This window comes from Ophidiomyces ophidiicola (assembly GCF_022830035.1).
Source record: "Ophidiomyces ophidiicola strain CBS 122913 chromosome Unknown scaffold_10, whole genome shotgun sequence".
Taxonomy (NCBI): Eukaryota; Fungi; Ascomycota; class Eurotiomycetes; order Onygenales; family Onygenaceae; genus Ophidiomyces; species Ophidiomyces ophidiicola.
In genome coordinates this window covers 307641-331687 of record NW_026054650.1, presented here as the reverse complement: position 1 = coordinate 331687, position 24047 = coordinate 307641, and the positions used below count along the sequence as shown (strand labels likewise).

The window sequence follows — 24047 nt, the reverse complement described above, 5'->3', positions numbered from 1 at the left end:
AATGCAGCTGCCAGGAGAACAATAAATTGCTACAGACCAAAGAACCACGTGGGGCACTTAAAAGTAAAATGTCGCGGAATTAAGCACAAGAGGAAAGGGTGGATTCAGACCATGTCTCGCTCGGCTTTCGCGCGTCCGGCGTTAACCCAGGGCAAAGTCCCTACAGGGTATCTAATAAAGCTGTTTGTCTCATCTGCTAGCTCGGCAAGAGCGCCGTACCATGCCAGGAAAGCAGCGAGCAGGCCGAAGAAGCCGCCAGCTTTGATTAGCGGCGCGTATGGAACTCCTGGCGCAGACTCTTGGAAGTAACCAATGGCAAGTAGCAAGTATGTCATATCAAGACAAACGAACAGTAGAAAACACGCCCAGTTTGTCTTAACCGTCAAGGACAGCATCATCGTAGAAAAGATAAACCACGCCTAGCAATATTTAGATCACTCCGTTAGTCTTCTAGATCATCGCTCAATAGGGATAGGCGTTCATGGACATACTATGAGCCAGAACCCAATAACATTGTTTAATCCAGTTCCACCGTCTATTTTTGTAATATTTGATACGATGTCAAAGCCTCCTGGAGTGAATACAATCCCGTATGAAATCCAGAAAGCCCCATATGATGAGAATGTAGTAGCACCAAAGGTATTACCAGAAGCCATTTCCCTAAAACAATACTAACTTAGCTGACCCGGGGCTACCAGAGGACACGTTCAATGAGAGAACCCCTTACCACATGCCAGTTAATAGTTGCACAAAACCACCGTACGCAAATGCTGATCCTATAACAAGATTCGGCGCACGAACATTCCGAGCTTGCATATTAATCAAACTCAGAATAAAGGTTGTAAGTGCGAAAGCACACAGGCCAAGAGGAGCTGGATTGGCAAATTTCCGTGGAGCCGGAGCCTGGGTCTTTCCAGGCGGAGAATAATTCACAATTGGGCTGAGCTGAGATCTTTTCCCAGCCAAAGGGCCGTAGCCATAGCGGGCAGCAGCTTCTGCTATGCTTCGTTCTTCCACAGACATGGCAACATGTTTCTCATCCTCAGTGCTGGGAATTGACGACTTGCTTGCCGAGTGGTAAATGACCCCTTTTTCAGCTTCAATGGACATTGTTAGGTCTTAATCCTCTTCGATATACGCTCAAGATTGGGTAGAATAGGCAAAGAAGTCGTGGCTAGCCGTTGGTGTGTAGAAGACCTTTTGTTCTATTGAGTTTGGGTGATAAGATATCGAGGAAAGGGCAGCAGCTCAAAGAACCTAGAAATACTATCGAGAAAGAGGCTAAGAGATGCAAAGGATAAATGATGGGTTTCACCCCGTCCGATGGAGATTGACGGTTGTGAACAGACGAAGAGTTCTTTGTGCTAAATCGGGAGGAACCACCCAAACAGACCAACTACCAGATTCAATGTGAAAGAAAAGGCAAAATGGGCAGGAACCAGTATGAAGATGCTGACGGAGTAGAAAAACCCGAGAACAAAACAGTGAAAGCGGCCTCCACGGTCGTTGATCACCCACAATGGCTCATTCTGGAGACGGGAATTCGCGTAATAAGAAGGTCAGAAAAAAAAGGAGGTATGGAAGGACATATGGAGACAGCCGACGCGGCATATAAATAGAATTCTTCCGAGATCAATGCGGAAGACGATAACGGTAAATAAGTCGGGAGCAGGTTTTTGCCAGGGTGATCGGACGAATATAACCAAAGGGATCACCTCGCCGGCCCAATTCTATAGTGCCGGACAATGGGGTTTCAAGGCCACTGGTCGTGCTAGAGTTTGGTTATCTGCAGCAGGATGTCAACCGCTAGAACCAAAACTACCCCGGGAGGCAAGGCGAAGAACCCATCCCGGTAACTTTCCGTCCATTAGCTTCTGACGTTTTCTTAGCAGTGAGGAGATAAACGTTCATGCTGCGCGAAGTCATCCACCGTCGCGGGAATATAGATAACACAGGCCAGGCACGAAAATGAAAGGTAACAACCGCCGGAGCAGGGAAACGACGATCATCTCTTATCTGGACCAGGATTGATCGTCCCTGGATTTATAGAGCGGAACAAGGATGACCCACGGTTCCAGTTCCAGACTGACGAAAACCAGCAGTTCTTAGAGCGCGTTCTACGGCATACTTTGTTCGTAAGACCAAGCAGAGTAAAAACAGTCGACCCGACAGAACAACCGCGCCACGCCCTTAGGGCAATATGGAAGTACGAAATCCGAGGTAACAGGCGAAGAGAGGCAGCGGGTGTCAGTGCAAGGCTGGCAGCGCGACGACTTCAGTGGCTGGGAGACTCCTCACGCCCAGTGCTTGTCCGGCTTTGCATTGTAGCATCTGGACGGAGCTGTTCGAGCGAGCCCAATAATATTTGCGGACGCGACGACCAAGACCCATGCCGATTCCCGCATTTATAGTCCGTATCCTCCTTTTCTCAAGTTAGTCAAGGATGGCGGAGAAACATGGCCTTCAAAGCCACGAAGGACATAGTCCACGAAAGAGATGCCATTTCAGCCGAATGTGGTCGCGACACGGCTGGCTCTCCAGACACCCCGCATCTTATCCGTAGGGGCCATTGCTCTTCAACGTCCCAGGTGTAGATCCGCTGGCGGTCGGGGGAGGTTGCAGCGAGGAGGTTCGTTTGAAGTCCCCCGCCCACCTGACCGTTTCATCCCACAGACTCCATCGTCAGCAACAGCAGGCTTCTGTAGCCGTCCAAGACAAGACAAACAGCACCCTTGCAGTCGCCAGATCGTTGAAGCTGCGATCGATGCTGGGATTGTGCATACAGTCTCCATCGGCGGAAGTGTCTAGGGACGCGAGAGCACAGATGCGCCATGTGGTCGCCCAAAGAACCGTGAGCTCAGTTTTAAGGGGCATGCGACTCGTTTCCATGATTATTGCTGACGACGGCCGAAGGCCCTTTTACGCTTAGATTTTGCTATTGACGACTTAACGGACTTCCCTCAGCGGGGCGTGCACCCGCGCAGGATCAGCCTTTTGCTTGTCTCTCTGGATGCCTCCACGCTAGCTAAATCCGCCTCCTCCCACCGTTGTCTCTGGAGACGACCGCGCTCCGGCTTCGTCGCTGCGGAGATGATTGAATTTATCCTGCTCGGGCCTTCAATCACATGGACCTGAGAACATTCTGGTCCTGGCAAGATACAAGCACGGCAGAATGCTCCGCATGTGATCCTTGGGCAGGTGTTTCGGGTCACCTCAAAGCCAGCGTGAAGCTGGTTTCGCACATCCACATTAACTAGCCGATGGTTGGTTCCAGCCCCATCGTCTCATCCGAGTACGCTCGCAGCGCCTTTTTGATGGTTATTTTGTCAGATTCGTGCCACCACTTTTTCAGGCTCCATAAAATTTCATTACATGGAATCATGGATCAATTAGGATGGAGCCTCTGACTAAGCATCAAGTTTCCCCTGTGTTGCCTTCGATCGACCAAGGGAAAACAGTAATTACCCAACAATATCGCCGCCTCCTTTGTTGCAATCATACTAACTAGCTGTGTCAGATGCGGGGTCATGCCATGGACATAGCGCGCATTTGAACAGCCAACTCTACAGAGTATGGAGCACTAACTAACTAACACCTATTCCAGCTACAAATCTGCCTCAAAAACAAGCATTCTGGTGGCGCCAAGGCGGAAGGGAATCAACTCGCACGTGCCCATGCTGCGTCTAGAAGCAACTGGTTGTACTCCGTACTCGTATAATTTTCACATCAAACTGTTTCGAACTCATTCCACCGAGAAAAAATTCATCCGGGGATAATATCACACTTGCGGTACCGTTAAACTGCTGTATTACTAGCTAGATTACCATTATGATCTATCCTAAGCCAGGGAGCCTGCTAGATGGCACCAACCCGCTTCGTTCCTCTGTTCAGCTACGTGGTTCGTCTACGGGTTAAGCAAGCTGGTCCCATCAAAGAATAATTTCCCTCTTATCGTTCTCGGCGCAGAGCCAAGACAGGTACCCATTCGCATATGGACGGAAATCAATAAGCGATGCAAGCAATTCAAGCAGGGGGTGTTATGTAACGGTTATTCACAAGTCGATTGTAGTAATGCGAGAAATTTTATCTTTAGGGCATCGATATCATCAATTCTCGAAAAGCAAAATATCTGATATGTCCATAGCTTATGGGAGCGAACAATAATCCCACCCAACCGGGACTATGCCAAAGTATGATATTAACATCAGAACTTTGCCTCTACTCCGTACTTTTATTTCATTTCAGGTCTGCTCACAGGGAATCTACAATTTTTGTTGATCCTAACGGCACTTGAAAATTTTTCACACTGACAAGGGTACGCACGCATCCAGACCGAGAACTGCAAGCGGATTGCTACGGAGAGTATCGGAGCTTACATCGTCAATTCCGATGCCAGGGTAACTGCTACTACACTACAGAAAAAAAAAAAAAAAAAAAATGCGGGCCGACTTCTAGACCCGCTGTGTTGACAGGGGGAAATATTTCAGGGTCACCAGGGTCTATTATCTTGTTGAAGATACTGAGGTTAACATACGTTCTTCAACAACAATTATAAAAAACATGATTGAAAAAGTACCAATTAATATCTCGCTAGGGTATATCGCTATCACTAAAGAAAAAGGGAATAACTAAAGTCCCACTTTGAGTTGAAGAAATGTCGCTCTCTCAACCAGGTATACTACTCTCAACTGCTTGAAGCTTTAATCATACTCATAGAGCTGCTTTTGTGGGGGGACATCGCCTCTTAAAACGTATTTTTTGAAGTACCATGGCAACATTGCACGATAGTGATTCATGTGCGTTGTTGTCGGCACCGAAAAGACTTGGTCTAGTTCTTCGAGCGATAAGGCTTTTGTTTCTGGCAGGCAGAAATAACAGAAAAGCCACCCGAAGATATTCCACGCTGCATACCACCCAAACGCTCCTTGAGGTTTGAATGATTCTACAAGCGCCGGCCAGGTAAGAGAAATGATAAAGTTAAAGCCCCAAGTAGTCGCAGTAGCAAAGGACATGCCGATGTCACGAATATAGAGGGGCTGCAAAATTGTCATCATTAGCAAAAAAGACCATACATAAGTGGAGCAGGATGTTGAGCTTACGAAGGCCTCAGCAGAATACGTGAAAGGCACAGGCCCTTCCCCCGGTGAATAAACGATCATAAACAGGTAGATACCTGTCGCAACACAGGCTGTCCTAGACTTCAAGTCTGGAATCCAGAAAGAAAACCCAGTGAACAGCAAGAAGAACGACATAAGTGGAAAGGTCGTAAGCAGCAAGTTTCGACGTCCGAAGGTATCGATGGTATAGACAGCCGGCAGAGCAAAAATCCAATTTGTGATACCGCAACCGAGTGACGTGATTAGAGCATCGCGTTGTGAAAACCCTGCGGTCCTAAACATTGAAGAGGAATAATACATGATTGCGTTTACCCCGCAAAACTAGGTGGATTTAGTATCTGATAGGTGGGCTCGGTCACGAGCGGTTAGAAGCTTACCTGTTGCATAAACATGACGAAAAACGAAGATTGTGCTGCCCGTCGGTTGCGTGGAACACAGAACATTTCCCGCCAGAGAAATTTGCCTTGTCGAAGCTTTTCTTCTACTCTTAGCGAGGCATGGATATAATACAGGTCTCTGGCGGCCTGGAGGCGGGTGGGACGAAGTTTGCAAAGAGCAGTGTAAGCACTTTGATACCGGTCTCGCATCATATACCACCGAGGAGATTCGGGGCAAAGGTATACTTGGATGCAAACAAAGAACGGTCTTTGAGAAAAGGTGTTAGAAAACTGGTGGAATGTGGAATGAAATGGCGGTACTCACGGGATTGCCGTAGACCCCAGCATTAATCTCCAGTTAAAGCCCGGAATTGTGGGAGAGCGAACGTCCATGAAAGCCACTGAAGCAATATATCCCAGCATGATACCGAAAGCCGTCCACATCTGCCACATCATTACGAGGGCCCCACGGATATTTGCCGGTGAGCATTCGGCTCCATATACTGGTGTTGTGGTGGACTTAGCCCCGACAGCAAAACCGAGCATGAAACGAGAAAGAAGAAGGTTCCACCAAGTATGTGCCACGGCCATCCAGATTGAAGCTGCAAATGAGACGAAACAAGAGATGAAGATGCACCCTCGACGACCAAAATAGCGATTTAAAGGTGCGGTTGTCCAGCATCCAATGAGGGCGGAGCAGAGGTACGGGGCGCCGTTAAGTAGCCCCTGCATCCAGACATCCTTAATGTTGAATTCTTCAAAATAGAACCTACTCTAGTTTAGCACGTAGGTGTAACTAACATAAAAGCACGAGAGTCTTACTCTTGGGCGCCATTGACCGCAGTCTGGTCCATGCCTTGGACGATGGCTGAACCAGCACAGAGGACTGCAACAGCATTAGTATCTCCCTATCTATGCAAATAGGTTTGTTGGAGGTGCATACTCGTCATAAAATACATCATGAATGGCTGGTGCCATCGATGCGTTTTCTCCCGGCGAAGAATATCCTTTTCCTCTGTCGAGAGCTCTTCTAAGGTTTCAAAGGACTTTGGGTCCTGGGCAACGAGAGCGCCCTTTTTAAGATCATCTAAAATGTCGACGAGACCCTTCTCCTCAGCAAACTCTTCCACGTCCCGGAAGAGCTCATCTCTGGACAACCCAGATAGAGGGTTGCGCAGTTTGTTGTTTACCACTGCCCCTTCCTTTACCCACGCTCGAGCATTTTCGTCTGCAGAGACCTTCTCAACGGAGGCAGAAGATTTTGAACCTTGGCCGCCCTCATTGGTGGGGTTGACCTCTGGGTCGTGTGCTTTCTCTCCCATAATCGCAAGTTGGGATAAGAAAGAAGGGGAAGGAAATGAAAAGAACCCTTAGGGCAAGCTAGCCAACACACATAGGATGATTGACAGCAATCCAAGAGGGGCCCGGGAGGCTACAGCTAGGTAATATATATCCCGTCACAATAATAGGAAGCGAGTATCCGGCCCCGGTCGCTCGAGATCTGCAAAGAAATGTTCCACCACCACGACGTTGGGTCCACGGGTCGTTTAAATAGGCAGAAATCCTCCGTAATCTGGCACCGGATTTCTGGAAACCAGCTTCGGCAGCGCGGGTGCATAACAAGGCCATCGACGACACGGTGGTATCCATGCCATCCGCGGGGCCAGGGAATGCCACAATACCTCTCTTGCCCCCCAAATGCAAGCACACGGTTGCTGGCCCAGGAATTGCGTCATGACAAGAAGTGATAGTCACAGTGGGATGTGCGTCGGAGTCTTTTGTAGCACGCGAGCGGCACCTTGGCTACGCTCCACCGCCGACCGGGTTTGTGTCAGACACCTCTGTGACCAATGCGGCGTGGCCCGCGGACTGGGAGCGCAGAAGCTCTTGTGGGCGTCAGGGTGACATTGGCGGCCGCTGAACAAGTCACGGATACTACCAAGAAGACCTTGCTTTCCGCCTTGCTTTCCCCGGTGCCGCTCTTGGAACCGTGGGGACGGCGGCTCTGCTAGCAGGATTCTGATGTCAAAGTCCGGAACTCTCGGCCACGGCGGCGGAGTGGAGGTCCAAGACTTTTATTCCCCCAGCGCCACCGCAACGCCAAGGGGATCAGCAGTCGCGGAGGCTCAACGTCCAGTCACGACGCGGACACGCCGCTGCAAAGGTTGGCATCAGGCGCGAGGGCTGCATAGATACTGACAGGAGCAGGGTACATGCTGAAGGGATGACTAGGCGGTGGCAAGGTGAAGAGAGACAAGACGACAGAGTGGTGCATACAGTGCTTCTGTACAGGCTACAAGCTACATACCTACTCCTGCCGGCGTTGCTCCAGCCGCCTGGCCGCCCACTCCAGCTGCTCGTTGAAGCGCTGCACCTGGCGCAACAGGCCTCCCTGCGAGTCCGGTGCCGTGGAGCTCACATCTGTGGCAACCGTTCGGAGAAGGAATTCAAGGCCCCCAAGTGTAGTTCCGTCCGCCGAGTCTTGGCTACGTTTCTGGTTTCGATCAAGGGCGAGCTGAAGGTCATGTAGGGAGTTGTTGAGCGAGTCATGCTTCTGGTGCTGGGTCAGCTGAAATGCAATGGTTTTCGGGTCAACGGGAGGCATGTATGAAGAGCATTTCAGACTTACCACTCTCTGGCGCTCATCATCCGCATATTGCCTGCGGACCTCGTCAATTCGCAGCGCAACATCCTCCCTCTCCTTCCGTACGCTCAGTAGCCTATGTCTCAGGCTGAGCACATCTTTCTTCTCCGACTTCCACCGCGTAGCCAGCCCAAAATTGCTTTCCAACAATTCACTAATACTAAACAGCGAGTTCTCCAGCTCCGTTCCAAATTCCAGAACCGCGTTACATTTACGTTTCCATTCGCCAGCGCGACTGGTATTCGCCTCCTGTTCGATATTTGTTTCGAGTGCAGACACAGTCTTCTCCAAGGTCTCTCGACAGACTTGGCTGAGAACGTCCACAGCATTGATGCCGCCGCGGTTCAAGTGTTTGTAGTGTTTGGCAGGTTTCTCTGGCGCGGGTCGCTCGTTGTCAGACGCATCATCCGACTCCGATAACGTTTCCAGCGCGGTGACATTTGCGAGGCGGTGAACAGTGACCGGCACAGTATTTTTGTTTCTGGGTCTCTCGTGTTTAGAAGCCGTCTTTATGGCATTCGAAGGCGCATGCTTTTCTTTCTTATGTCTTCGTTTTAGTCTGTGATCCGGCGTAGCTGCATATTCCGGCTGCGCTCTCCCGTCCTGTTCAATATCCTCCTGATTTGCCTCAAGCGTTTTAGCTGAGGATTTAGCTAGGCGGGCCTTTTTCTTTTGTTTGCGCCCCGTCGGTTTTGATTTTTGAGCCGTTTCTGCTTCAGGAACTCTAGATTCTGATTTTTGCGGCTCAACATCTTTAATCCCAGGACCTTCTGTAGATTCTACTTCCTGCCCTCCTAGAAGTGTAGGGAATTCGTTTTCTACCTCTCCTCTGTGCAGATTTGACGCGATTTCGTTGGTCAAATTCGGATCATTTGTTTTAGCGGACGGAGACTGCTGTGGAGTGAGATTTGCAGTATTGGTTTTTTCAGCAGAAGCTTGTTTCTTTTTAACGAGTCCAGGAGGCTCAACTTCCTCAGCCGATGCTTGCTGCGGAGAATCCTTTGGACTGGAACGGAATTGTACCTTTGGATGCTTCTTGGGAAGCAGGCGCACAGACTTTCTCTTTTTTCTCTTGCGTTCTGAGCCAGGCGTATGATTTTTCTCGGCGTTTTCTCCTTGATTAGGACTATCGTTTTCCGCAATGGGCGATGTGTTCTGTCGTGGTGGCGGAATCGGGGTGTGCTTCGGGGCCAATCCTCCTTCCAACAATTGTTCATTCGGTTGCAAATCTCCCACTTGGGGAGTAGGTATGGGTTCGGCAGCATTTGCTTGGGGTTGTTGCTCAATTACAAATTTTCCAACAGATTTCACGAAATCGCTATGGGGGCTGCCTAAGTCTAGGGGAACATCCTCCTCAATTGTTTGAAATGGCGCTGCAAGAGAGCTTGTAAGAAAATGACACGGTTAATGTAGGTTATGCACATACTTATTCGCCTGCGCTTAGAGCTTCTCTGCTCCGGTTCGTCTTCTGGCGGAATATCAAATACAGAGAGCGGTGAGGGTATTGTGCCCCTGCTTCCCGGTGCTCTTGTTTTCGGCGTAGTGCTTTGTTTTCTAGACGAGCTACGTCGCGAATGCGGCGTCGAAGGCCGAGAAAGCTTCTTATTGGGCGTGGAAGGTTTCGAGGAGGATGCATGAGCGGGTCTGGCACTGATGGCGACTGATAATGATGGAGTAGGTTGTGTAAGAGGCAACGAAGGAGAACCAAAAGAGAAGCCGAAATCCACGTCTTTGACCTTGCGATTCCTATATTCACGTAGCGATGTCAGTAAACTTGAAGTTGCGGAGACACAGCGCCTCTCAGTAGATGATATATTGGACCAAACATACGCGGCTCCTCGCTGGCGCATCTGCTGGCGCTCCGCCCGGTCTAAATTAAGGGTCAGTAAACTATCTCATTTAACATCGGGCGGAACCCTTACTAGCAGCAACAGACATCGTGTTGAGTGTGACAATGATTTCTCGACGCGCCGGCGGACGCGTTCTTGATGGTCTGTCGAGCTGCGACAAACTAGTTAGCTAACTAGTTCGCGATCTTGGCGGAGTTAACTTGGAGAAATTCATTTTTCGCCCTTCTCAATGTCGCAGAACATGGGCGCAATGCAACCATGAACCCCGGTAACTACTCCGAGGGGTAAATTGTGCAAGGAGCGTGGATACGTCTTGACACACATACAGGATTATCGAAATGGGATGGTTCTGGGGCAACGCGTCGAGCAATGACGACCCGACGAAGAAGCTAGATCCCGAACTACGGGAGTATCTAGAGAGAGAGACTCCAGCAACATACGTTCCTACTACCCTCCCATCGCCCCCCGAAGCTACTTCTCCCGATCCTCAGCCTCCCTCTCCACCCTCGAATGCAGCCGCTTCCACTGAGAGCCAGCCCAGCGTGCCCTCCGCCTCTCTATTCCCTGACGGCAGGTACGCCTACCTCTGGAAGAACTACCAGCCCCTCGAGCAGCTGGAAGGCCCAGAAATATCTCCAGCTGAGAAGGTGGTTGATCAATTCAAGAAGAGAAAAGATGTTTTGAACAGAGCCGCGTTAGAAAACTGTGCTGAGGAACATATCCGGCTTACGAACTGTTTCAAGGATGGCGATGTACAGCAGAGGATGTGGGCTCGGATGACTATGTGTTCGAAACAAAATAGGGAGTTTTCAAGATGCTATACAATGCAAGCTGTAAGGCCTAGTCACAAGCCCGCCGCAGATCCGATATTTGTGTCTTCAAACTGGCTGATAGACCTTTACAGAAGTTTTTACAGGCCCTTGGCTACGGTGCACAATTCGACTGGGACCGAGAACGAGAAGAAAAGATCCAGATGCATGCAGACAAACTGTACCACCAGATGCTGGACTATGAAGCCCAAGTAGAAGAAGCGAAAGCCAGCGGCGCTGAACCTCCCCCTCTAAAATCACTATTCAATCCCAAAGCGGCGGCATCGTCGCCTGTACCATCGAGTAATGATGGAGACGCATCGCAGAAAGCCGAAGTACCGGGAGGTGCCCAGTTACCACCGGGTATGAAGCCACCGAAACCCCTCGATGAGCTGACACCACATGAGCGAGAACTGGAGATTATGGTCCTTCAGCAACAGATGGTACAACGAGATTTGTACCTTGAGGAAGTGTCGCCTTTGATCAAGGCTGACGAGGAGGGGAAAGCAAAGCGACGCGCCAAGTATACTAGCTGGTTTGGTGAAACCGTGGGAAAATGGCTTGCATGAAAGCAGCAGGTCTTGCTGCAAAAATCCTCTGGGAGCGCCAGATGGAGCAGAGACACGAGTCGTCGAGTTTCTTCTTGTTGCGCTCCAGGTGACAAAGAGTGCGCCATTCAGGCCAGAAGGCATGTTGGTGAAACCGAAATTGACACTAAAACCACTCTCTATCCCATCGTTGTTTCAGCGGATATGAGCTTATTTAACATTCTGCTGAAGCACACCTCACAATAGTGGATGGTTCATCGTCAACATGGCTGATGTGCACAGGGTGAAAGAACGGAATAAACTGTAGCGAGATAATAGGATTTGGATTTCCCCTTTCCCCCTTGAATGTTGATTTGGGAGCGTTCGGAGGTTCACATGGGGAGCTAGTAGCATTTGCAGTAGTTAGCTGCTGAATTAAATCTGCTAGTAATAATACAAGAATTAAATGCCCACAGGACCACACCGTGCATTTGTTGCCTGGCTATCCCCAGCCGTGCGGGTCTGTGCGGGCATACAAGCCTGTGCTATTGACTTGGTGCAGCCGTTGTTGTGTACGATCGTGAGTGAGCTAGCATTTGTCGGAGCAACCACCTCACTTCAACCACCCTTTTGCTTTCCGGCCCTCCTGACTCCTCACCATGCTTCTTTAGAAGGGTTTAGAAAACTCGTATCATTTTATCTTCATGCAGTATCATGGGCAATTGAAGCCTTTTTCTAACTCCGGACCAATGGGCTAACTACCCACACTGCTGATAAACGCTATTTCTGCATCTTTGGATAAAGACACTTCCGTGAATGAAGCCCGGGGCGACTCATTTGACCAACCCATCTACATTAAATCGCAATCTGGACACTATCATCTCTTCCCATAGCCTCCCACCATGAAGGCTACGCCTCTTCTTATCGCCTGGCATGATGACAATGCCCCAGTGTACTCCGTCCATTTCGATCCTCATGGCAAGGGAAGACTAGCTACAGCCGGAAAGTATGTATTGACCTCCAGATTGTACAATCCGTCCTTTGATAATATGCTAACAGCTATGGTTTAGTGACAACAATGTTCGTGTACGTTACCTCTGCCTCCCTTGAGTCCTTCGACATACCTGACACTTGAACAATAGCTATGGAGGGTGGAAGCTACTGGGGAGGAGCGAAAGATTACCTATCTAAGCACACTAGTCAAGCATACACAAGCGGTGAACGTTGTACGCTTCAGTCCTAAAGGTGCGTAAAGCAGGCAAACAACCCACTGTTCAGTCTCTAATACATAGCAGGTGAGATGCTGGCATCTGCTGGGGACGATGGAAATGTCCTCCTCTGGGTACCATCAGAGCTGCAAACACATTCGAGACTGGGTGAGGATCGAGCCGATGACAAGGAAACGTGGCGGGTGAAACATATGTGCAGGTCTTCCGGCGCCGAGATCTACGATCTAGCATGGTCACCAGATGGCGTGTTTTTCATAACTGGCAGCATGGATAATGTAGCTCGGATCTATAACGCACAAACCGGTATGTCATGCAGCTCACACTCATAGATTTCAGCTAACTGTGAGTTTAGGTCAAATGGTGCGGCAGATTGCCGAGCACTCACACTACGTACAAGGTGTCGCTTGGGATCCGCTGAACGAATATGTCGCAACGCAATCCTCTGACCGTTCAGTTCATATTTACACACTGAAAACGAAAGATGGTCAGTTTACCTTAACTTCACATGGGAAATTTCTCAAAATGGATTTGCCTGCGAGACGAATATCCTCGAATAGTCCCGCACCGCCAGATATGGGCCTGCGAAACCAGTCAACTACCAGCAATTCTGTTGCAGTATCATCTCCAGGTCCATCGACTCCTGGAACTCCTATGACAGGGCTGCCAATGGATCCACCACCTATGTCTCTGAGTCGCCGGTCTTCGTTTGGTTCCTCTCCTTCCATTCGAAGATCAGCCTCTCCCGCTCCATCGATGCCTTTACCGGCTGTTAAACCTCTTGATATGCCGTCTCCAAGCTTCCTTGGTGGACTCGGTGTTAAAAACTCGAGTCTCTACGCCAATGAGACGTTTACATCCTTCTTTCGACGATTGACCTTTGCTCCTGATGGGAGCCTTCTATTCACACCCGCAGGGCAATATAAGATGCCCTTGCAGGGTGATCCTTCGAAGGGTGCAGAAGATGTCACCAATACCGTTTACATTTATACACGGGCTGGATTTAATAAACCACCAATTGCCCACCTTCCTGGGCATAAAAAGCCTTCTATTGCGGTCAAGTGCTCTCCAGTATTTTATACCTTACGACAGGGCTTAAAACCTACACGCCATATCACCCTTGATACCTCTTCTGTCGATGACTCTTTTGCTTCTCTCCCTGACTCCATGATGCCGCCAAACTTACCACCTCCAATTTCTACGTCCATGGAGCCACCTCCATTAGCCCTGCCTACTCCAGCTACGAGTGATCCCTCACGCCCTCTCTCATTACCTAAAACTCAGGAGCAAGATGCCAGTGCTACAAACCAACCAAATCCTCCTGCATTTTCGCTCCCTTACCGGATAGTCTACGCAGTAGCCACGCAAGACGCGGTTCTTGTTTACGATACACAACAGCAAACACCACTATGTGTCGTGAGCAACTTACATTTCGCAACTTTCACCGATTTAACTTGGTAAAATACCTTGATTACTTGAATTTTACCCATGATTTCTAACCACCTTTCCCGCTTTAGGTCACAGGATGGTCTTACTCTGATAATGAGCTCCTCCGATGGGTTTTGTTCAACCCTCTCATTTACGCCCGGGGAACTTGGCCAGACTTATTCCGTTGAAAAACAGCATGTGTCAACTAGCACTCCGTCATCAGCCACCACTCCTTCGCATACCTCTGGTTCTCTAAGCTCCCCCGGCATAGCAAAGTCAACGCCAGCTATACCTCGCCCTTCGGGCCCCGTGAGCCCCGCCAGCTCCGTGGCCGCAAGCATCGGGCATATCAACATGCCACCATCAAATGCTGGTGTTTTCAATAACCCTACTCCAACTCTGAGTTCAGTTCCCTCGGTCACAGCTACAAATTCAGCGCCTCCTCCAAACCTATCGTTTACAACACCACCGCAGACTCCCATGACCGGCGTTTCGCACAGCGCAAGGAGCTCTATCAGCGGAAGCGTCCTGGGGAAGCGAGATCTCGGCGCTATCAGCGAGTCGGATAAAGAGGATACGAAGGAGCCGAGCGAGCCCGTGCAGCAAGCCAATGACAACGGGGGCGCTACGCCCCGAGCACCCAAACGAAAGCGAATAGCGCCGACGCTTATATCTGCAGGAGAGAGCACGGACAATAATGTTCCAGAGAGCAGCAGTGGCAAACCGGCAGACTGAAATGCTGCACAACAAAAGGAGCCTTGCTCAAGGGTCCAAGCTTGATTAAAAAGAGAAAAAAAAAGAAATAATATTTGTACCCTTTAGGTTTGGAAAGTCCTTTCTGTGGCACCAGTGAGAACAACAGCATTGTGTGTTTTTATTTTTCTATATTTTTTTTTTTTTTCCACCCTATGATCTTTTTATTTTTGCATACTGTTTTCTCTTTTGTTAAGCGACAGGATAGGATGTCTCTACTATTATTAAGATGACTTATTGTTAGGGCTACTTTATTGTTCTTTATTTTTGTACTGTGAATGCTCTTTCCCCCTCTATTGAATTTCCTTAAGGAATGCTGGGTAACGAACTGCCCTGTACGTTCTATGTAGGAGCTTAGCTGATGCCGTCTTTTGCTTTACTCTATACGGAGTAATTCCTGGCTACCGGTCAAATCACCGTTTGACCGATTAATCTCGCCAGAAGTAAGAACCCTCGAAACTATAATATATTTATTTACTGCAATATTTCCCCCTTCCCCCCTTCCCCTTTTTCTAGTTGATGCACAGCCGCATTTTCGATTCTTAATCTACTGCTCGAGTGATCTGGGCAATCCATGAGTCGTATAGGAATGAAAAGAGAACTGATTCGAAATGAGCCCGTTTCATTATCATTTATTGCATGTATGTGGTAGCTAGGCAAAAGGTAAACGCAGAGCTGCCCCTTTCTCATCATCATCATTTGGCGGCATAACCTCATCCTTCCCCACAGCTGGACCCTTGCAGAGCGTGACTAGTCAGTAAACTATGTACGGAGTAGCTAAAGGGCCATCGCGGCACGGACTCACCCGCGCGCTCCCGTACGGTATCACTACTAAAATCCCATCACACCTTATTTTTTTTCATTCTTTTTTTTTGTCGGCGCCCATAGGGCTTTGCAAGGTTCAAAACGTAAAAAAAATTTAGGAAACAAAAAGAAAACAAAATAGAAAAACCATAAAAAAAAGAAAAAAAGAAAAAAAAAAAACTAAAGTACCACACCTAAAGAACCTATAGAAAAAAAAAAAGGTTTCAGACAACCTTAGAAACTAGGGTTTGTTGTGTATACTCCGACTTATACCCAATAGTGGCCACACAGCTCACAATATTTTCCCACATATACCCTACAGAGTGAATACGTAACTAAATACCGGGTCTGGAGGGTATCGGTGGGCATCAGCTGAAACACTGAGCGACGCAGGGGTGCGTGAATAGCGTTAGCCGCGAAGAAGAAGGAACAAAAAAAAAATGAAGCAGATCCCATACGTGCGTGACTCAGATGTATGATGTATCTACCGTGACATGTCGGGGGGGTGGTTGGATATTAAAGGAGGGGGTGGGTGTCTGGGGTTGAGTAGGAGGAATACATGAAATGACGATGAATTGGCCAGGATGTGATTTGGGGTGAGCGGGAGAGCTAACTACAACACCAGCACAAACAGGTCGGATGTGAGGGGTTTTCTTTTTTTTTATTCTTGCTTGGATTTCTTGAAATCAGATCAGACGAATACAAGATAGCGCCTGTGAAAAAAAAAAAAAAGAGAATGAATCACCATCCACAGAAGTCCGTGTGAACGGGTGTTGTTGTGTATAGGTCCCTTTGCCCCAAAGTACTGGCGAATTAAAAAAAAAAAAAAAAAGAAAAAAACAAGTCCGTCATCCTGCGGTTTTGTTGTTTCCATGATATTAGGGCTCGAAACGCATGATCCTCGGAAGTGCCCGGCGGCTGAAGACGCTGTCCAATCCCCTGGCTGATAGGATCCGCGAGTTGGGAGGGGGGGATAGCTGTGGTGGAGTGCATTTCAGCGACTATGTGATGCGACGAGGCAAAAAATGTCTCAGGGCGAGACTGCTTGAGCATGTCGATGCGACGAACGGTGTCAGTCGTAACAACGATGAGAATTGTAGTGCGTAGTTATACAGCTGTGGAAAGAATCGCCATGAACTAGTAACTTTGAGCGGATACAAGAGCAGGCTGGCGAATGTGTTAGAGAAGTTTCCAGTCCGTTTTTATGGGTCGATGGGGAATAGCTTACTGGACTGTTCAAAATACTGTTTCGCTTGTTTCTACCTTTCTTGATGTGGCTCTTGAGAGCGCTGGAGTCGAGTGGTTTCAGTAACTCGAAGCTACAGAGCAGCTCTATAGACACCGACATAATGGCCCCCCAGTTATCGAATTCACCGCAGTACTAGACGCGGAATGTTAGGTACTGTATCAACGAACAAGAGGCGAAAGAGAAATACTTACGTTAGGCGCAGAAAACACGGTAACCAAAATCCGGTCACTAAAAAACTCATACCCATCCTCCACCACCATGTGTGCTCGACAAACAAGATCAAAGTCGTGACGCGTTAAAAAGTCCATAATCACCTTTTTCCCAAAACAATAACTTACGCCCCGTTCGTTGGGCTCCCAGTCCTCTTCCATATCAGCTGGGTCACTCCATAGCAAATCATTCAGTAGCCCGTAATCAGGCACATCAGTAGGTCGGGCAATGCCGCGAATATCGTCCATGTGCGACAAGCTCGGCGATAGGCCGCCATGGACGCAGAAGATCTTGCCAGCCACAATGGCGGCGATGGGGAGGCAGTTGAAGGTGTCGACAAAGGTCTTCCAGATTTTGATGTTACACCTGCGCTTGCACTCGTCGTAGAAGCCGTAGACTCGAGTAACGTTGGCGCACTCGTGGTTGCCGCGCAGCAGAAAAAAGTTCTCGGGGTACTTTAGCTTGTAGCACAGCAGCAGCAGGATAGTTTCTAGGCTCTGCTTGCCGCGATCGACGTAGTCCCCAAGGAACAGATAGTTCGACGCTGGTGGGAAGCCACACATCTCAAAGAGGCGGATCAGGTCCGTGTATTGGCCGTGCACGTCGCCGACGATTTTGGCTGGGGCCGACAGCTCGAGCAGCGCAGGCTGCGCTAGCAGAATCTCGCGTGCAGCGGCACAGATGGCGACGATCTCTGCGTTTTTCAAGCACACGGCTTTTGTCACCTTGGCGGAGTAACCAGCGTCTAGCAGGCGGGTGATCATGTCGTCGACGTCAATGGACTTAAGCGAGCCGATGCCCATGCCCGGCGAGCCATTGACGCCGACGTCTGACGCCGACGAGCCATTGAGGTCCCGTAGCACTGGATTCAGCATGTTTTCTCTCTTGACCAGGATCGACTCGCCTGGTTTCAGGGAGAGCGTCGACGCGCCGGCGCCGGTGGGGGGCGCCTCTGAGACGTTGCCGACCTCGCCGGTGCGCTGGGCGACATCGACATTGTTGTGGCCACGGCCCAGCGAGGCCGAGTGCGGCGGCGACGGCGGCGGTCTAGGGGCGTCGGGCGAGGGCGGCTCGTCATCATCAGCGCCCGCGAGCGCCGATCGAGCGGTGGCTGCAGAGGCATCTGAAGTGGTGCGGCCGGAGCGCGAGGGCGTGGAGCGGACGGAGGCGGCGTCTCCTCCCAGACCGTTCTCGGCGCGCGAGAGCGTGCCCGTGGAGGCTCGGGGACTATCGTACTTGTCCGGCTTGCTGCTGCCGGTGATGCTGCTGGAGCCGGGGATCTTCGAGCGGATCGAACCGCGGATCGACCGGCTGGAGTCCTTGGTGTCAGAGCGAGCAAAGGACGGGTACGACTGTAGTGAATCCGAACCCACGCCACCGCTCCCCTTGGACTGCTGCTGGCCCATGGTCGTGGGCGATAGTCAAGCGGCGAGAGAGGCGGGAGTCTGGGGGTGGCGGGCGTGTTGGGAGCGCGGGAGGTGAAGGCGAGAAGGGGAGAGAGAGCTGGGGGGAAGCGAGGACGGGCGAGCGAGAATTGGGGCGAGGGCGGGCCTTAGGGAGGCTGGAACAGGGCGGCCAGGAAGCACAGCACGGCGGCTTCGACGGCAACAGTCGCCAACGCGCACGGCGGCAGGCGGGCGGGAGCGATCAGCCGGCGATCGTAGTTGTCGTGGGCAGCGGGCGGCGGTGGGCGGCGGAGAGGCTCCAGGATCGAGGATTTGCTGCTCACGGCGAGCACGGCGGCGACGGCGAGGGCTGGCGGCGGCGAGGCGGCAGAGCGAGGGCGCGGCGGGGGGGCATCGACAAGGCAGAGCGCAGTGGCAGCAACGAGACGAAGCAGAGGACGACGCTGGCGAGAAGCGACGAGAAGAAGAGTGTGTGGGAGAGAGTGGGAGAGAGAGAGAGTGAGAGAGAAGAAGCTGAGTTGAGGCCGAGCGAGCGACGGTGGCGGCGACGCAGCGCAGCTGGGCGGGTTGATCTAGACTGCGCGACCAGACGCCCAGGAGCCGGCTAGTGTGCGAGACGGGACGATCAAAAGGCAGCAGAGGCACGCAGATTCTCGCCGCAATGGTCCAGTTTGACTTACTGTCTGGTTATCTACAGCGTTATGGATGGAGTTAACAGCTAGCTATTAGGTGGTCAGTCAACTGCTTCGCTGGCCTGCTGGCTGCCCTCGACGCCGATCTGCCAGCCCCGGAAGCCCACGATAATCCGTCTGCGCGTCGCTGCGCCAGCCGACATAATCTCTACGGGAAACGAAACGCCACAGTCTTGAGCTCGCGACCTCTCTCAGGCCCGTTCGCCAGCAGTGCCCATCGCCTGGTTCCACGCCGCCCGCCCGACAGCCAAAACGTGGCGGCTGCTGCCCGTCCACCACCACGCCAAGGGGGAACACAAAACAGCCCAACGCGAATGGCCGTCGAATCCCATTGCCGTCGCTCCCGCCTCGCAGCTCCGCTCGCCTGCTGCCGCACGCACACAGCGGGGGCCGCCGCGTGACACGCCGTCCGGTTGTCAATGCTGTCGCCGCCGCCGCCGCCGCCGCTGCGGTTGCTCGCTTGGCCCCTTCGATGTGCATGCCGCTGCCGCCTGTCAAGCTAGCGGCCTGATCGCCCCGGCCGGTGGTTGTCCACTTCGATTTTCGTGATGTGCCGCCCCGGGACTACGACCAGCCCGATGAACCGGCTCGTCATGTTCGCCGTCACGCTGTTGCCGCTGCCGCTGGTCGTCATCCCCTCGCGGTCGGGGCTCTGTCGCGCAGCGGCCTCGCTCAGCGCCGCCGCCGTCGGGTAGCGGTACTCGTACGTGTTGGCGAGAATGATATTGCGGTCCTGTATGGCCATCAGCATCACTGCAACGGCCCCATCCGCTCCAGATCAGACTCCCCGTACTCACCGCGTCTGTGCACTTGAAGCTGCCCGCAAAGAGCCGCGTGTCCGTCGTATGCACCACCAGTGTCCGCCCCAGAAGCGCCTCGAGCTCCGCAACCGCCTGCACGCTGTCCATGCTTGCCGTCGTCGCGATGTCGAACGTCTTGGGCTCGCTCGTCCAAACGCCTTTTGTGCCTCATATGCTTACGTAAGCATATCGATCGCATCACGTGGAACAGGGGTCTCCGGGAGTGGGGCAGCCCACTTTTCCAAAATAGCCGCTTATGTCAGCCTCCGCACCTCCGCAAACTCTCCTCCAACGTTCTCGCTTGAGAGACGACGACGACATACCTACGTGCCTGCAAGCTGTCCCGCACTTCGGAAGCCCTAGATACTCGGAAAGATGGCTGAAAAATTTCTCAATTTTATTAGAGGCTCCTTCCAAGGTGCCGATATTATTCCATGTCTATATCATCGTCACCGAAGCCTTGAAATGTTTTGCCTGGCCGCAATATTGGGTGGGCTTGTACTGTGTGCTCACAACACAATATTTCTGCTAGAATCTTCCGTGGAGCTCGGCTGACCTGCGAATTTACTTGCGAAGATCTTCGGGGTTCGCACCTTGTCTCCCTTCTTTTCTCACGCTATGTTGGGTTGCGGGCACTTTGCCAGTTGTCCTTTGCCGTTTGTCCTCTAACTTGAACCCAAGCTCGCGACCTTACCAATAAGTTTATCCGCTCATAGCTCTACCGTTTTTAGTCAACTTCGGCCTAACTTCTATCCTAAGCATAAAGACTTTTCAAAGCTCAGCTACATTGATTAGCCTACCTGCCTTTGACTTATTGCCATTTCAGCTTTACTCAGCAGTGCAGTGTTTCTCCAGTTACTTATCAGGTATGTGGCTTAGTCTTGCTTCCCAATCTTGTGCTAACTATCAGTAAATTAAAACCAGTATACAAATTTTAGCTACTTGTTATGCCGCGTCAGCTTAATTTTCGGGCGCCGGTTGCTCGCCATAATTGGACAGAAAGGCAGAGGCAAATTCTGTGCTTGATGAAAAAGTACTATTCAAACCACTGGGCTGATCTAACAAGAGTTTTCAATAAAATATTCTCAAGAGAGCTAAGTTTTAGTGGGTATTCTCAAGGAATGCCTCCAAGAACTCTTGTTGCCCAGCATGGCACATTAAGCCATGACCACCATCAAAGTTGGGTTAGAGTTCATTCTCCAACTTTTCCAACCGCGCCGCATCAACAAGCGCTTGCTCTGATCATGCACACCGCGGATGCCCTTGGTATCCGTCTCAATTCAAGTCTCCAAACTACTACCTTTGCAAATCAGTCATCCAAGCCTTTCTTCAGACAACATACCCACTTCTCTGAATGGAATAGTATTTCTTCTAAGCAGCCTGAATCCTTTCCTGAATCGACTGAACCAGCTGAGCCTTTCTCTGGGCAGCCTGAATCATCTTCAGGCAACATACCTATCAGCCCGCCACTTACACCATCTCAAAATCAAAACAACAGCAAACCAAGTGGTTTGCTGTTCAGATATTGGTCCTCTAAAACTAATGGCCTCAACAGCTCCTCTCGCTTTGTTGCTGGTCTATGGTCTGAACAGCCACAGAGTATACCCTCTCCAAATTACGATTTGCGTGTTATTCATTCTATGGCTCGCACCCATTTATCCAGATACCCAATTGATTCCCCTTTTATCTCATTTTTTGATACCCCTTTATCACCTCTTCAACGAGCCTTGCACGAGGATGATGGAATGTTAACCGTAGTTGACATCTCATCCTTTGACCAAAGCCGAATATTTTCTGCTGTGGATATTCTCAAGGATAAACCCTTGAGCTCTGAGGTTACTACTCGTGGATATGCTGGCTACAGTGAATTCTTAATCTGGGGCGATGTTTCTAGCCAATATATTATTTGCTCTGTCCGCGCAAATGATTTGCTTAAGTTGAAAACCTCGACTGTTGATTTTCTAAGTATCTGCGACATTAAGTCCTTTGACTCTACTTCTGGAGCTCTGAAAGCCCAATTGAGAAAGAAGCAAATTCCCCTGGATAAAAAGACTGGCATGTTTCTCGGGAAATTTCTCCGCCGGGCCAAATTTCCCCAGCAACATGTCAATGCTCTAGCCGTCAAAATTGCCTGTAGTTGGCGTTTTAAACCTGTTTCTGATGACGACCATGATCGATGCTCCTTATTTCTGGAGGGTGTTCAAGCTGCATATAGACGTCCCCGGGTACCTCAGAGCACCAGCAATGCGTATCAAGTGCCGAAGCCGCCCTCAGTTCCTGCCTTTTCCGCGCCTTCCACGCCCGTCAAACCCCGAAAATTCTCACCGCCAAAACAGAAATCTGTCGATAAACGTGAATGGGTGATAATTGACTCAGACTCCGACAGCAATTGGGGTTCTGGTGAGGATGACTGGCCTGGTGCAACAGAAAATGAGACTCCTTTGGAAGAAAATGATCTCTTTGCTATAAATCGGGCTCGTGTCAGAGCATTTATGGCGTCTTGAAATTTCGCTTTGCTTCTGATTTCCTAAGAACGTTCTTTACCTATTTTGCTTGGCTGCTTTATTCGAACTTATCTGCGTTGTTCAAATTCCTATGTCCACTTCTTAAAGTGTATTTAATGTTGTCGACTCTGTATTCCGACAAATGATTTGATTTATTGCTACACCTGCATTCTGATTCATGAACTTGAAAACGGAAATGAAAATCTTGAATTTCCCTATGGCATTGGCAGCTAAAACTCCATCATCAGATCGGAATATAAAATCCCTTTAAACGAGTAAAGTGAAAACCGGCGTAGTAGTAACATAGCCATAAGCCTTTTATTGCCTAATCATGCCAAACAATGCAAGTCAGACAACTAGTTGTTTCTCCATATTCTTGTCTCTATTTGAGGCATCCATAATATGGAGCACCGGCCTGTCTGCACCTGTGTCCATTGGTATCACCGCCACCCATCATTATCACGCAGCCAAACCGTAAACCATTTAAAATTTGTTAAAGGACTTGACGGCCTTGCCGGTGCGGGGAAGAACACGGAGGACGTTAAATCGGACCTATACCAGGACGAATGTCAGCGAATTCCCGATCCAATAGTCAAATTCCAATTTTGCATTGTATTTTTTTTTTCATGCGAATGAGTTGACTGGAACGTACAGTTTTGCTGAGAGGTCTGCACTGTCCAACGGTAACCTGATCACCTTCTTCAACACGGAAAGCGGGCGAGACGTGGGCAGCGAGGTTCTTGTGTCGCTTCTCATATCGGTTGTATTTGGGGATGTAGTGAAGGTATTCTCGGCGGATGATGAGGGTACGGTGCATCTTGGTGGAGACGACGGTGCCGGTCAAGATACGGCCACGGATGGAGACGAGGCCTGTGAAGGGGCACTTCTTGTCTATAAAGTTGGAAAAAAAAATGTCAGTCATATCCAGCGTATATTTAAGAAACGCGAGGAATCGATAATAATCCACGGGGGGAAAATATTGGTGTAGCAGCCAGCGTGTAACGAGTTGGCGATGTTGGTAAATCAACCATGTTCCCATGATGGCGTAATTCACAATGCATCCGAACCACCTCATTACAAGCCGCAAATGCTGAAAAATGAAGAAATATTCCCTCCATACCGATGTAGCTTCCCTCAATGGCGGTCTTAGGGGTCTTGAATCCGAGACCGACATCCTTATACCATCTCCGTCCGCCCTTGCCGACCTTCTTGCTCTTCGACTTGACCTTCGAGTTCAGGAAGATATGGGGCTGCTTCTGGAAAGCGCGCTCCGACTGCACGGTCAACTCTGTCGCCATGATTGCGATGTGTATCGACGGGATTTGGCGAGGATGGGCTGAGTCGTCGGGGTGTCGTTGTCGATTTGACCGTTCGAGATTTTGCGTGGGTTTGGACTTTGCGAATTCAATGTGGGAAGGCTGCGATGCGCGCTAGTCCTGATACAGCGCTAGTTCGTCTCGGCTAGGGCTTCTCGGTTTGTTTACTGCGCTAGGCCGGAAACGGAACGCTGTGACGCGACGGGGGGAATCGCGGGATAACGAACGTCGTCGGTGTTGAAGCATTTCGGACGCTTTGTTTGTTGGGCGCCGGTTGGAGTGACCAGCGGCTTGGAGCTACCTATATATACCCTGTTGCTGCATGCTGCGCTTTA

General features: G+C 50.3%; 9 protein-coding genes across 9 annotated transcripts; 3 read left to right on the top strand and 6 right to left on the bottom strand.

Moving 5' to 3' along the window:
* Window positions 1–104: 104 nt before the first annotated feature.
* Window positions 105–1110, bottom strand: mug86 (Meiotically up-regulated protein 86 protein; the record flags this gene model as incomplete). The annotated part of the gene is made up of 3 exons (XM_049252275.1): window positions 105–419; window positions 492–660; window positions 728–1110. The coding sequence occupies 3 exons, from the start codon at window positions 1108–1110 to the stop codon at window positions 105–107; spliced, it is 867 nt and encodes a 288-aa protein (XP_049108779.1).
* A 3590-nt stretch (window positions 1111–4700) lies between these two features.
* Window positions 4701–6816, bottom strand: LOZ57_003223 (uncharacterized protein; the record flags this gene model as incomplete). Its single annotated transcript, XM_049252274.1, has 6 exons — window positions 4701–5036; window positions 5100–5438; window positions 5495–5762; window positions 5820–6263; window positions 6317–6380; window positions 6438–6816. The coding sequence occupies 6 exons, from the start codon at window positions 6814–6816 to the stop codon at window positions 4701–4703; spliced, it is 1830 nt and encodes a 609-aa protein (XP_049108778.1).
* A 986-nt stretch (window positions 6817–7802) lies between these two features.
* LOZ57_003222 (uncharacterized protein) lies at window positions 7803–10076 on the bottom strand (the record flags this gene model as incomplete). The annotated part of the gene is made up of 4 exons (XM_049252273.1): window positions 7803–9511; window positions 9565–9884; window positions 9969–10008; window positions 10061–10076. The coding sequence occupies 4 exons, from the start codon at window positions 10074–10076 to the stop codon at window positions 7803–7805; spliced, it is 2085 nt and encodes a 694-aa protein (XP_049108777.1).
* A 250-nt stretch (window positions 10077–10326) lies between these two features.
* LOZ57_003221 (uncharacterized protein) lies at window positions 10327–11366 on the top strand (the record flags this gene model as incomplete). Its single annotated transcript, XM_049252272.1, has 2 exons — window positions 10327–10821; window positions 10893–11366. The coding sequence occupies 2 exons, from the start codon at window positions 10327–10329 to the stop codon at window positions 11364–11366; spliced, it is 969 nt and encodes a 322-aa protein (XP_049108776.1).
* An 860-nt stretch (window positions 11367–12226) lies between these two features.
* CAC2 (Chromatin assembly factor 1 subunit) lies at window positions 12227–14713 on the top strand (the record flags this gene model as incomplete). Its single annotated transcript, XM_049252271.1, has 6 exons — window positions 12227–12330; window positions 12395–12410; window positions 12467–12569; window positions 12620–12856; window positions 12906–14007; window positions 14068–14713. 6 exons carry the CDS (start codon window positions 12227–12229, stop codon window positions 14711–14713), a joined length of 2208 nt encoding a protein of 735 aa, XP_049108775.1.
* A 1959-nt stretch (window positions 14714–16672) lies between these two features.
* Window positions 16673–18400, bottom strand: pzh1 (serine/threonine protein phosphatase Pzh1; the record flags this gene model as incomplete). The annotated part of the gene is made up of 3 exons (XM_049252270.1): window positions 16673–16702; window positions 16764–16916; window positions 16976–18400. The coding sequence occupies 3 exons, from the start codon at window positions 18398–18400 to the stop codon at window positions 16673–16675; spliced, it is 1608 nt and encodes a 535-aa protein (XP_049108774.1).
* A 1191-nt stretch (window positions 18401–19591) lies between these two features.
* Window positions 19592–20000, bottom strand: LOZ57_003218 (uncharacterized protein; the record flags this gene model as incomplete). The annotated part of the gene is made up of 2 exons (XM_049252269.1): window positions 19592–19825; window positions 19890–20000. The coding sequence occupies 2 exons, from the start codon at window positions 19998–20000 to the stop codon at window positions 19592–19594; spliced, it is 345 nt and encodes a 114-aa protein (XP_049108773.1).
* A 1136-nt stretch (window positions 20001–21136) lies between these two features.
* LOZ57_003217 (uncharacterized protein) lies at window positions 21137–22396 on the top strand (the record flags this gene model as incomplete). The annotated part of the gene is made up of 1 exon (XM_049252268.1): window positions 21137–22396. The coding sequence occupies one exon, from the start codon at window positions 21137–21139 to the stop codon at window positions 22394–22396; it is 1260 nt and encodes a 419-aa protein (XP_049108772.1).
* Window positions 22397–22879: 483 nt separating this feature from the next.
* RPS11B (40S ribosomal protein S11-B) lies at window positions 22880–23694 on the bottom strand (the record flags this gene model as incomplete). The annotated part of the gene is made up of 3 exons (XM_049252267.1): window positions 22880–22948; window positions 23049–23287; window positions 23364–23694. 3 exons carry the CDS (start codon window positions 23692–23694, stop codon window positions 22880–22882), a joined length of 639 nt encoding a protein of 212 aa, XP_049108771.1.
* Between the last annotated feature and the right edge of the window lie 353 nt (window positions 23695–24047).